Here is a 12,574-nt window from a genome sequence, read left to right as displayed (position 1 = left end):
ACCCCAAAGAACTTCTCATCACTGTTGATATAACCTTATTAATTAGCCCTGTGTTACTGATCAACACTTACTATGATATATTTATTCAAGGTGCTTACTACTGTACAATAACTGGACAAATATTCAAATAAATACTGCCTTTATTTTCTACTCACTGAGACAGTAACAGAGACAGCATATAATCACAGAACAATCTTAATTGCTCTAACTCACTGACCATTTCTCTAGGTTAAATGGCATACCTTAGAGACTGTGCCACAATGTTTTCACATATCGTCAGACAGTGGGTCACCCGGTCCTTTTTGGTGGTAGCAAGATCTTTTTTCCTACAGAAACACAAAAGGATATTTGACTTGGATTTTGACAAAAAAACAAACATTGGTACCTGGAAAGGTGAATGATACTTAAAAACTTAAAATGACTTACTAATTATAATAAAATTAGTAGATGAGAGAATGATGTGCTTTGTCTTGACAACCCCATTGCTTCACATCAGTTGTTTGTATAATGCAAACACAAATACCACTCTGGGGGATATACAAACCATGCAGGCAATGACATTCCCATTCAGTAACATTGTGGAAGTGAAATTTATAAACAGTGCAAAAAGTGGTTTAGCCTTGGGGCTCCCTTTATCAACACACAGCATTCAGGAGGAATGGTATGGGCAGGTGCTACTGAGCAACCATGCTGTCAAAGCATGTACACTGGGCTAGACCAAGAGTGCAAAATGAATGAAGGAAATGTGTGCAGATGTTACATATGACTACATATGAATTCCATAAAAAAGTTCTTTGGCATTTCGTAAGAGCAGGGTTTTATTGTCCTTAAATTCGTACAACATCTGCCCTTAAAAAAAGAAATAGCGGGTGAGGAATAGCCCACATAGTTAGCATTATTTTCCACACAGTCATATTTCCATTATAGCTATAGAATGATTACGTTGCATCTACAACAGGCATATTCATTAGACCCTACACTACCATACAGAACTTCTTAATTTTACATATTAAATATGAACCTCTCCCCTAAACCAGTGAAATGGCCCTGGAATATACCACTTTAACCCACTGAAAACATTGAATGATGTCCAAAGTTATTCCTTATTACGAATAATCACTAATTAACAGGGCAAGGAGACATTTCATGAACACTAAAGGTGTGTGTATCCAAATGAAAAATGTCTCACTGCACACTAAGCGTTCTGGCATGATTTAGGGGGAAATTAAGATTGACCATGAGGATAACATTGAGTTTTGCAGTGGGACCAACCAATATAAATGACATTCGTTTCAAGGGCAATTTTCTCTTTGCACTTGTTGAGTCCTTCATCACATGTTCATTATGCCACTGCAACAATCCTAATGTTAAATTAAAACTGCAAGCAGTGATGAGCGGGCCTGAGCACGGCGCTGGTCGATGGCAGACGTGCACCGCAGAGCCGTCCGTCAAGCGTGGAGCGAGCCGTGAGAATGCCACGTACGTCGGCACATCACAACAGTACAGCGCAAAAAATAAAGAAAGTGACGTTTCATACCACCAACAGGTGGCGCTATAGGCGATTGACATTATGGGCATATATCTGAGTTCAGAACGGGTCCAGCGTCCACCCTATGAAGTTTGGTCAGGATCGGAGAATGTGCAATGTTTCCATCCACCAGCAGGTGGCGCTATAGGTGAGTGGCATTATGGGCATATGTATGTGTTCAGGCTGGGTCCAGCATCCACCCTATGAAGTTTGGTCAGGATCGGAGAATGTGCAATGTTTCCATCCACCAGCAGGTGGCGCTATAGGTGAGTGGCATTATGGGCATATGTATGCGTTCAGGCCGGGTCCAGCATCCACCCTATGAAGTTTGGTCAGGATCGGAGAATGTGCAATGTTTCCAACCACCAACAGGTGGCGCTATAGGGGAGTGGCATAATGGGCATATGTATGCATTCAGGCCGGGTCCAGCGTCCACCCTATGCGGTTTGGTGAGGATTGGACAATGCAGGTAGGATTTATGAGTGACTTTGTGGTTTTGGCGAGCACTGGCGAGTCGTAAAAGTTTGAGGGTCTGCCACGCCCAGACCTTTGAGAAATTCAAAAATCTGGTAATACAATTTCATCCCCCATGGCTGAAGACTATCCTGACCAAGTTTGAAGTCATTCCCATGAAATTTGTAGGAGGAGTTCGATCAGATGCAAGGTGTGGGAACACAGTAACGATTCCAACCACCAACAGGTGGCGCTATAGGCGTGTGGCATTATGGGCATATGTCTGCGTTCAGGCCGGGTCCAGCTTCAACCCTATGATGTTTGGTGAGGATCGGACAATGCAGGCTGGAATTATGAGTGACTTTGCGTTTTGCGGCGAGCATCGGCGAGTCGTAAAAGTTTGAGGGTCTGCCACGCCCACACCTTTGAGAAATTCAAAAATCTGGTAATACAATTTCATCCCCCATGGCTGAAGTATATTCTGACCAAGTTTGAAGTCATTCGCATGAAATCTGTAGGAGGAGTTCGATCAGATGCGAGGTATGTAAACAGGCCAAAACGCAGTCAAAACGCACGTTCCACTCAAAATTGCCAACTTCCTGTTGACCTGCCACCATTTCGTCAATACACTTTTTGGTGCATCTGGGCATGACAAAAAAGTTGGCAGATTCCTTTTTTTGCTATGCCAAACTAACCCCAATGCATAGGGGTATTTGCAGTGTTCTAGGGGGTTCTAGGGGGCGCTACAGAGCCATTTTGCCCCGCCCATAAATTCCATCAACGCAAAAGTTCTTAGAATTTGTGTTATTTTGTCCCTGCCAAATTTGGTGAGTTTTCCAGGAAGTTTGATCAAGATAAAAAGAAGAATTAAAACTGCAAGCAGTGATGAGCGGGCCTGAGCACGGCGCTGGTCGATGGCAGACGTGCACCGCACAGCCGTCCGTCAAGCGTGGAGTGAGCCGTGAGAATGCCACGTACATCGGCACATCACAACAATACAGCGCAAAGAATAAAGAAAGTGACGTTCATACCAGCAAAAGGTGGCGCTATAGGCGATTGACATTATGGGCATATATCTGAGTTCAGAACGGGTCCAGGGTCCACCCTATGAAGTTTGGTCAGGATCGGAGAATGTGCAATGTTTCCATCCACCAGCAGGTGGCGCTATAGGTGAGTGGCATTATGGGCATATGTATGCGTTCAGGCCGGGTCCAGCGTTCACCCTATGAAGTTTGGTCAGGATCAGAAAATGTGCAATGTTTCCAACCACCAACAGGTGGCGCTATAGGGGAGTGGCCTTATGGGCATATGTATGCGTTCAGGCTGGGTCCAGCGTCCACCTTATGAAGTTTGGTCAGGATCGGACAATGTGCAATGTTTCCAACCACCAACAGGTGGCGCTATAGGCGATTGACATTATGGGCGTATATCTGAGTTCAGAACGGGTCCAGCGTCCACCCTATGAAGTTTGGTCAGGATCGGAGAATGTGCAATGTTTCCAACCACCAACAGGTGGCGCTAGAGGCGAGTGGCCTTATGGGCATACGTAAGCGTTCAGGCCGGGTCCAGCGTCCACCCTATGCAGTTTGGTCACGATCGGACAATGCAGGTAGGATTTGTAAGTGACTTTGTGGTTTTGGCGAGTACTGGCGAGTCGTAAAAGTTTGAGGGTCTGCCACGCCCACACCTTTGAGAAATTGAAAAATCTGGTAATACAATTTCATCCCCCATGGCTGAAGAGTATCCTGACCAAGTTTGAAGTCATTCCCATTAAATCTGTAGGAGGAGTTCGATCAGATGCGAGGTGTGGGAACAGTGGACGATTCCAACCACCAACAGGTGGCGCTATAGGCGTGTGGCATTATGGGCATATGTCTGCGTTCAGGCCGGGTCCAGCTTCAACCCTATGATGTTTGGTGAGGATCGGACAATGCAGGCTGGAATTATAAGTGACTTTGCGTTTTGTGGCGAGCATCGGCGAGTCGTAAAAGTTTGAGGGTCTGCCACGCCCACATCTTTGAGAAATTCAAAAATCTGGTAATACAATTTCATCCCCCATGGCTGAAGAGTATTCTGACCAAGTTTGAAGTCATTCCCATGAAATCTGTAGGAGGAGTTCGATCAGATGCGAGGTGTGGGAACAGAGTGACGATTCCAACCACCAACAGGTGGCGCTATAGGCGTGTGGCATTATGGGCATATGTCTGCGTTCAGGCCGGGTCCAGCTTCAACCCTATGATGTTTGGTGAGGATCGGACAATGCAGGCTGGAATTATAAGTGACTTTGCGTTTTGTGGCGAGCATCGGCGAGTCGTAAAAGTTTGAGGGTGTGCCACGCCCACATCTTTGAGAAATTCAAAAATCTGGTAATACAATTTCATCCCCCATGGCTGAAGAGTATCCTGACCAAGTTTGAAGTCATTCCCATGAAATCTGTAGGAGGAGTTCGATCAGTAGGCCGCAAGGTGAAGCACGAAAAGTGCTTTAGAAAATGAATCCCGTTCCACTCACTGGCATCTACACAATCTTTAGCTTATAAAAAAGAACGAGTCGTGGTTAGTTACCAAAAAAAAGTTCGTCGCTGATTTTCCAGTCGATTGTCTATATGGCTTTGTTTTATGCAGAACTAGAGACTTCAGAGCGTAATAAGATTTTTGTCGGGAGCCGTGCCACGGTTCGACACGTGATCATGCTACACCAATGAGAAGGCTGCTTTTTGACAACAGAATGGAAAAATGGCGGCTCCCGTGCGGTTAGAAACATCGTTAAAGATAGAGGAAAACACTTGAACATCCTCAAAATTGGGCTAAATTAATTCTAATTAGTGCTGTATACATAGCCGCGTCCAAGAAGAACAATGAGGCAAATATACGATAATGTTATTTTTATGTTAAGTCATTTAGATCAAGTTTGACATACATGGGCATACACATTACTGACGATCTTACATGGACTGTGAACACCCAGCACACCGAAGAAATCAAGGCAAAGACTGTACTTCCTACGTCAGCTAAGGTGATCTTAACTATGAGAAATCATAGGCTTAGATGATACACAAACAATTCCATGCAACATTGTAAGAAGTCATCACAGAAATACAATAATCATCCCAACTTTAGAAATCCAGGGAGGGGGTTGACTTTTCCTCATTGATCTGGAGCACTCACACCTAATTGTAAGCCCTGTCAGACCCTCGTTTGTAATTGTGATTAACATTAAATAAGGGTTAAATACATTATATCAGTAAGACACAGCACAAAATACAGTAGTAATAAGGATAAGTGCAACGGCCCAGTGGTTGAGAAACACTACACTAGGACATCAAGTCTGAAATGCCATCAGCGGTTGCACAGTGAAGAAAAGCCATGTAAATGCTTGAATTCTGAAGTTTGAAGTTTGCCCTTCTCAAATGCATATGTTGATACTCATGCCAATGTGGAAAAACTTCTAAACAAGCTGGGTCTTTAAAACATCACCTGATAGTACATGGCAGGGAAGGTCCACATAAATGTGCCTGACCTTTTATATGTTTACAATATTTAAAGGCATTTTCACTGGCATTTTCATATGCAAAAACATACTATGTGGGAAAACATTTACAAGGTCTTCAACTCTGTTTGTGTGTGTGTGTGTGTGGAAGAGAAGACTGGAGAGAAGCCTCGTGAAGGTGCCCAGTGTGTGCACACTCACACTCACACACATGCACATCCTCATATAGGCTGTAAGGTGAACCCTGTAACCGTTTCAACCCGCTACACTGTCTGGCATATACAGATGTGGCAGTCATTGCTGTAAGTGTGCAGACAGATTTGCCATGCACTTTATATGTTTTTTTTACAGGGACTGGCAACAGGACATGTATCATTGACATTACCAAGGTGTCATCAGCTCTTGGAACCAGTGTGTTTTCAGCCTTGATCGGAATTCAAACATTTTCTGGGTGTGACTCCACAAGTGCCTTTAATGGCAAAGGAGAAAAAAAAGACATTTTCTGTTGCATGTGAGAAAGATGAGTACCTAAAGGCTTTTAAAAGTTTAGGTACTAACTTAAACTTGGAGCAGTCAACATTTGCATTTCTTTGCCAGTATGTATGCCACTTATATGATCAGTCGGCAGCTGATAATGTAAATAAAGCTAGGTTCAAGGCTTTCTGTATGACATCATCAGCCTTGCCAGAATTATCCATTCCCCCTACCACTGATGCCCTCCATCAGCACTGCAAAAGGGCAAACTACCAGGCTGCAATAATGAGGTCCTGTCTCAAACATAATATAAGTGCTCCATCACCTGCTGGATATGGTTGGCAAATAGAGAATGGGAACTTGCATGTCACCTGGATGACTAGAAATCCGGCCCCTGACAGTGTTTTGCATGTGATACACTGTGGCTGCAAAGGTGCCTGTGAGACAGACAGATGTTTTTCTGCAGGATTGTGTTGCATAGTTGACCTATGTCGTTGCTGTAGGAACTGGAAGATAACTGTCCTGACACTGACACTAACAGTGAGGACTGAGTGTCCCTAATCTGTTATTTCTTATTCAGTTTTGTACAGTTTTATATATCATATTTCATGTTTCATAAAGAGTGTTTTTATGGTTCATTAGTGTTGTTTTCATTTGTGGAAGAATGAATGAATGAATGAACAAACAGATGGTCATTGGTATTTACAATTACTGCCTTTTATTGATACATGGAGGTTTATTTGTCACATGCATAAAAATACTACTGTTTTTTCTGTGCGAGTGTGAAGAAAGAAAGATCAAGAAATATTTTTCATAAATAGCAAGAGGGAGTTTAAAGAGCAGTGTGTGAAAAAAGGTGTAATTGATGTTTTATAGTCATTGTGTGTGTTCAGGATAAGGAATGCTTGAGGAAAGAAGCTCCTCCTCAGTCTCTCTGTTCTGGTCTTGTAGCAGCAGAGACGTTTGCCTGACCTCAGTGTTTTGAAAAGTCCATGGTCAGGATGTTAGGAATCCTTTACAATACCTTGGGCGCTGGTAGGTAGGTATTTTCTTGTAGGTCTCCTGCAGAATATGGAGAGATGCTCTGATGATTCGGTGCTGCAGTCACAGGCTGTACAGTTCCCATACCAAGTGATGCTGTCAGGACACACAGCTGATGGTGCTGAACTTCCTCAGCTGATGTAGGAAGTACAGTCTTTGCCTTGATTTCTTCGGTGGGTGTTCACAGTCCATGTAAGATCCACAGTAATGGGTATTCCCATGTATGTTAAACTTGATGTCAATGACTTAACATAAAAATAACATTATCGTATATTTGCCTCATTGTTATTCTTGGACGCGGCTATCTATACAGCACTAATTAGAATTAATTTAGCCCACTTTTGAGGATGTTCGGATGTTTTCCTCTATCTTTAACGATGTTTCTAACCACACGGGAGCCGCCATTTTTCCATTCTGTTGACAAATGCAGCCTTCTCATTGGTGTAGCATGATCACGTGTCGAACCGTGGCACGGCTCCCGACAAAAATCTTATTACGCTCTGAAGTCTCTAGTTCTGCATGAAACAAAGCCATATAGACAATCGACTGGAAAATCAGCGACGAACTTTTTTTTGGTAACTAACCACGACTCGTTCTTTTTTATAAGCTAAAGATTGTGTAGATGCCAGTGAGTGGAACGGGCTGAAACGAAAACCGTGTTCACCTTACGGCCTACAGATGCGAGGTGTGAAAAGGGCCAAAAAGAGGTAAAAACGCACGTTCCGCTCAAAATTGCCGACTTCCTGTTGACCTGCCACCATTTCGTCAATACACTTTTTGGTGCGTCTGGGCATGACAAAAAAGTTTGCAGAATCATTTTTTTGCTATGCCAAACTAACCCCAATGCATAGGGGTATTTGCAGTGTTGTAGGGGGTTCTAGGGGGCGCTACAGAGCCATTTTGCCCCGCCCCGAAATTCTTTGAACGCAAAAGTTCTTAGAATTCGTGTAAGTTGGTCCCTCCCAAATTCGGTGAGTTTTCCAGGAGGTTTCGCACAGAACAAAAATAATAATAAACTAAGGGATACAATAGGTCTTCGCTGCCTACAGCAGCTCAGGCCCTAATAATAAACCATACAATAACAATAGGTCTTCGCTGCCTACAGCAGCTCAGGCCCTAATAACTTGCCTGCTGTCTGATCAAGACCGTTTAGTTGTGAAATTCATCCACAAGTACAGATGACATGGGACTGGCATAACACATTGGCCAGACAACGTTACTTAGATACATGCTGGCTATCAGATAAACCGCAGAGCTGACCGAACCGATGCATTACGTCATTTTTCAATTAAGAAGCTATGTGCGTCAGAAATTCTTACTACGGACACAAAGTTCACATGTTCAATGGCAAGTGCAACTCTGCAGCAGCTGATCGGCAAACGTTACTAAGACTGAACCAAAAGGGTGCGAAAAGTGCATCGTATACCACAGTTAGTTAGCCAAGCTGTAATGGAGCTAACTAACAGTTACGTTAGCTAACCTTGGCCCATAAAAAAAAAAACGTTTTCAGAAAATGTATTCAGATAAACATCAGAAACTTGTGGGTTGTTAGCTGCAAATGGCTGGAACGTCTTCATAAGGATCACATGACAAAAGGACTACACGGGATGAACACCTCTTAAAGAGAATATTGCCTTTGACAGGCAGTTTCCTCTCAAGCTAATAGTCTCTGAGCCTGCCCCACAACTGCAGCCAGTCAAGTGCTATCTGGCCTCAAATTAAACAGCATTAGGCGGTTGGTTCACTTACTGTTTTTGAACTAGCTCTTCAGCTGACGGTGGTCCCTGTTGTTGCTGGAATGACTTGAGAGACTCAAAGGCCTTCATCAATTTCTCCATGGTGGCCATTTTAACGGGATCAGATGTCGCTTACGTTAGCTAGCTGGCTAATATTTACAAATGAGCTAGCTATCCCGCTAGCATGAGCTGTAGTGACGATAGAAATACTGCAAGGAAGCAGGCGGCCGTAGCGCGTCGCAGGTGATGGACACTGCTTGCGACGGCTTCCGTCCACTGCTCCCGTCTTCTATAAACACTAGGACTTTTTATTTGTCTGCTAAAGCCTCACTTAATAAACTGGTCGTTAACGATGAACCATCCAACTCTGAAAGCCATCTTTGATGATGCACACCATCAGCCTCACTAGGAAGTGTTGTGACAGCTTGGGAGGCCGACCCACAAACTACAACCAATCAGAGAATAGGCCAGTTTGATTGACAGCTCTAATGAGCAATGGAAACGTGAATCTTCCTTGCTTGAAGAGGATTGGAGCGCTAAGACACGGGTTCAGGGCTTTTGCTTTTGCTTTTTATCGTCACCATGTCGCTGCTGGTCAGCCTTTATCATAAATGTATAGCATGTCTGTCTTTTAAGAGCTCTGACCAAACCACGGGAAAGCATTGGAGTTGATTGCGCGAGATCTGTGGACTCAAGAGGCTAAACGCAGTAGACTGTAAATTCTCCCACACTGTTATTTCTTTCCAAGTGAAGGGTGTCCAAATCACATAATAAGAGCATGGGTGTGACACAACTCAGTGGTTTTGTCTATATGTTTTTGGACAAAACAAAGTGTACTGTTATATAATGTCATTGTTTTGTAGGTGAGGACATGATATTAGCCACCTCGATGGTCATCAGCCCTAAATATAATCTAATATTGGGCCTACACTGACCTACCATTGGAAAGTAACAAAAGCTTGCTTTAAATAGCCATGGAAGTTTGCTTACATCAAAGAATCCTCCATTTGCAGGAATTACAGCTTCACAGGTTCTTCACTGAATAGGTCTAGCATAATTTGGAGCAATGCTTTGGATCTGTTGTAGGATAAAATGGGCTGTAGTCAAATGCTGTCCACATGGTATGCCATGGTCATGGAGTTATTGTCAAATAGAATTATGGCCTTCTATTTACAAATATTTCACCAGCACCGAAGCACCCCCAGACATATTGATATTCATATTTCCTCTGACGTGCTTGAGAGATGGTGTTAAGCACTCCTCTGGCATTTATGAATTTGTTCTGTGCTTTGTCAAGTTTCATCTCTGTGATCCAAACACCTCAACTTAGACTTGTCTGTCTGCAACATATTTTAAATAATTTTCCTCCAGCTCCCAGTATGTTTTGTTTTGTCCAGTTTAGTCTTTTCCTTTTACAACCCCAAATCAGAAAAAGATATTGATTTGTAAATTCTTTTTGATCTGTATTACATTGAAAACAACAATACAACGGCACATTATTTGATATTTTACCTAATGAATTTTATTGTGTTTTCAAAATAAGCACTCAATTCAATTACGATTCAAAAAAGTTGGGACAGTAAAGCATTTATACTGTATAGTGTTGCCATCCCTTTTCACATCACTTAAAAGACGTTTAGGGACTGACCACACCAAGTGAGAAAGTGTTGGAGGTGTATCTTTGTCCCATTCTTCCTGCAAACAAGTGCAATGGTACAGGGTCTTCGTTGTCGCATTTTGTGATTCACACATTCTCTATTGGGGACAAGTCAGGACTGAAGGCAGGCTAGTCCAGCACCGGCAAACCCTTCTTCCACAGCCATGCCTTTGAAATGTGTGCAGAATGTGGTTTTGCATTGTCTTTTTGAAATATGCATGGGCTTATGGAAGTCATCTTAAAGGGAGCACATGTTGCTCCAAAATCTCTATGTACATTTTGGCATTATTGGTGCCATCATGGAAGTGTAAGTTATCTTTGCCAAGGGCACTGACACAACCCCATACCATGACAGACCCTGGCTTTGAGACTTGTTGCTGGTAACAGTCTGGATGGTTCAAGTTCAAGTTCAAGTTTATTGTCATTTTCTTCTTTGGTCTGGAGTGTCCATTTCCCCCAGAAAAAACCTGAAATACTGATTTGTCTGACCACAATACACGTTTCCACTGTGTGATGGTCCATCCCAGATGCCTCAGAGCCCAGAGAAGTCGACGGCACTTCTGGACATGGTTAACATAAGGCTTCCTTTTGACAAGTTTTAACTGGCCTTTGTGGATGTAACTGCGTATTTTAGTGCTTGACAAAGGTTTGCCAAAGTAATTCTGAGGCAATGTGGTTATATCGCTTTTAGATGAATGACGGTTCTTAATGTAGTGCCGTGTGTGGGATGGGAGATCACGGTTATACATCTTAGGCTTGTTCCCTTGCCCTTTACGCACTGAAATTCCTCCAGATTCCTTGATTCTTTTAATTATGTTATGCACCGTGGGGGTAAAAAAGCCAATCCCTCCCTATCTTTCTTTGAGAAACATTGTTTTTAAACAATTAAGTTATTTGCTCCCTCATTTGTTTGCAAACTGGCGATCCTCGGGCCATCTTTGCTCCTAAAGGATTAGGCCTTTCCTGGATGCTGCTTTTGTACCAAATCATGATTGCAATGACCTGCTGACATCACTTGTTTCAAATCACATCAATATTTAATCATTCTTCCTCATTACTACCTCTAAATTGCCCCTGTCCCAACTTTTTTGGGAATGTGTTTGTATATTTACAAACCAAATGAAGTTGACCAGACAAAACATGTTAATGTAGTTTATACTGTCTGCAATGAAATACAAGTCAAGGTAAATTTATAAATCATTGCTTTCTTTTTTTATTTGCATTTTCCATACCGTCCCAACTTTTTTTCTGATTTGGTGTTGTATATGCCAGTCTCAGAAATGGCTTTTTTTTTTTTTTTTTTAAAAGCAAGCATTCTGATGATGATTAGACTGATATTTCATGGCTACTATTTAACACAACTGCCAACTGAATACCTGTAAGGCATCTAGATCTCAAACTAGAGATTCAGATATTCTTATTCACCGGAACAGTGATGCTCTGAGGCCTCCCGCTTCTCTATGTATCCTGATTAAAGCCGACGTCAACTGTTCTGTGAAGGATGAGATGCACACCTCTGGAAGATATCTTCACTTTCTTGCCAGTTTCTTTAATGAAACAGCCTTCATTTCTTAGAACGACAATAGACTGATGTGTTTTTAAAAAAGCTTTTTCTTTGTTGTCCAATTTAGACAATAAGCGCTGATGCTCCACATATTCAAGTAGCCCAAAGAAGATTCCTCAAAAAGTGCAACAGTTTCCAGCCACACAAACTTAATTGGACAATGAATTTGTAATGATAAAACCTTTGAAAGATGATAATTAGCATTAGCTAACATAATGCACCTTTGAAACACTGGAGGGATGGAGGCAGAGAACGAGCCTTGTAAGCCTATGTGGATTTTCCATTCAAAGTGAACCATTTTTGGCTGTAATAGTCATTTACAACATGTCTACAGTACATTTCGGATCAATTTGAGGTTATTTAGAATTGAAAATAAAGACACAGTATTCTTCTTTTCCTTTTGTACAAACGGCAGTGTATTATTTAATAATTACAAATGTCAGATATGGTACAACACCCAGTGATAGAACAAGAATTACATTGACTGCAGTGGTTGAGACATTACTGTACAACTACAAAATAAAAATCCAACCGCTTTCCTTGTGTAGATATGGGTATCAACCAACAGTTCTGACATGTTGGCACCAGATAATTGTTTACAGACAAGGAACCTGAATTGTACAACCAATACA

At 42.3% G+C, this 12,574-nt stretch overlaps 1 protein-coding gene across 2 annotated transcripts in view; it reads right to left on the bottom strand.

The window, feature by feature from the left end:
* Positions 1-9,066, bottom strand: part of htt (huntingtin) — a 44,430-nt gene extending 35,364 nt beyond the window's left edge. For both annotated transcript variants that reach the window (XM_080837373.1, XM_080837374.1), the window contains exons 1-2: positions 8,735-9,066; positions 243-326 (exon numbers count right to left, since the gene is read on the bottom strand). In XM_080837373.1, the coding sequence (XP_080693499.1) occupies positions 243-326; positions 8,735-8,832 (182 nt within the window). In that variant the 5' untranslated portion in view covers positions 8,833-9,066. The remainder of the gene's footprint in view (positions 1-242; positions 327-8,734) is intronic.
* Between the last annotated feature and the right edge of the window lie 3,508 nt (positions 9,067-12,574).

Source organism: Sprattus sprattus (assembly GCF_963457725.1).
Source record: "Sprattus sprattus genome assembly, chromosome: 4".
NCBI lineage: Eukaryota > Metazoa > Chordata > Actinopteri > Clupeiformes > Clupeidae > Sprattus > Sprattus sprattus.
This window is presented reverse-complemented; position numbering and strand designations above follow the sequence as displayed.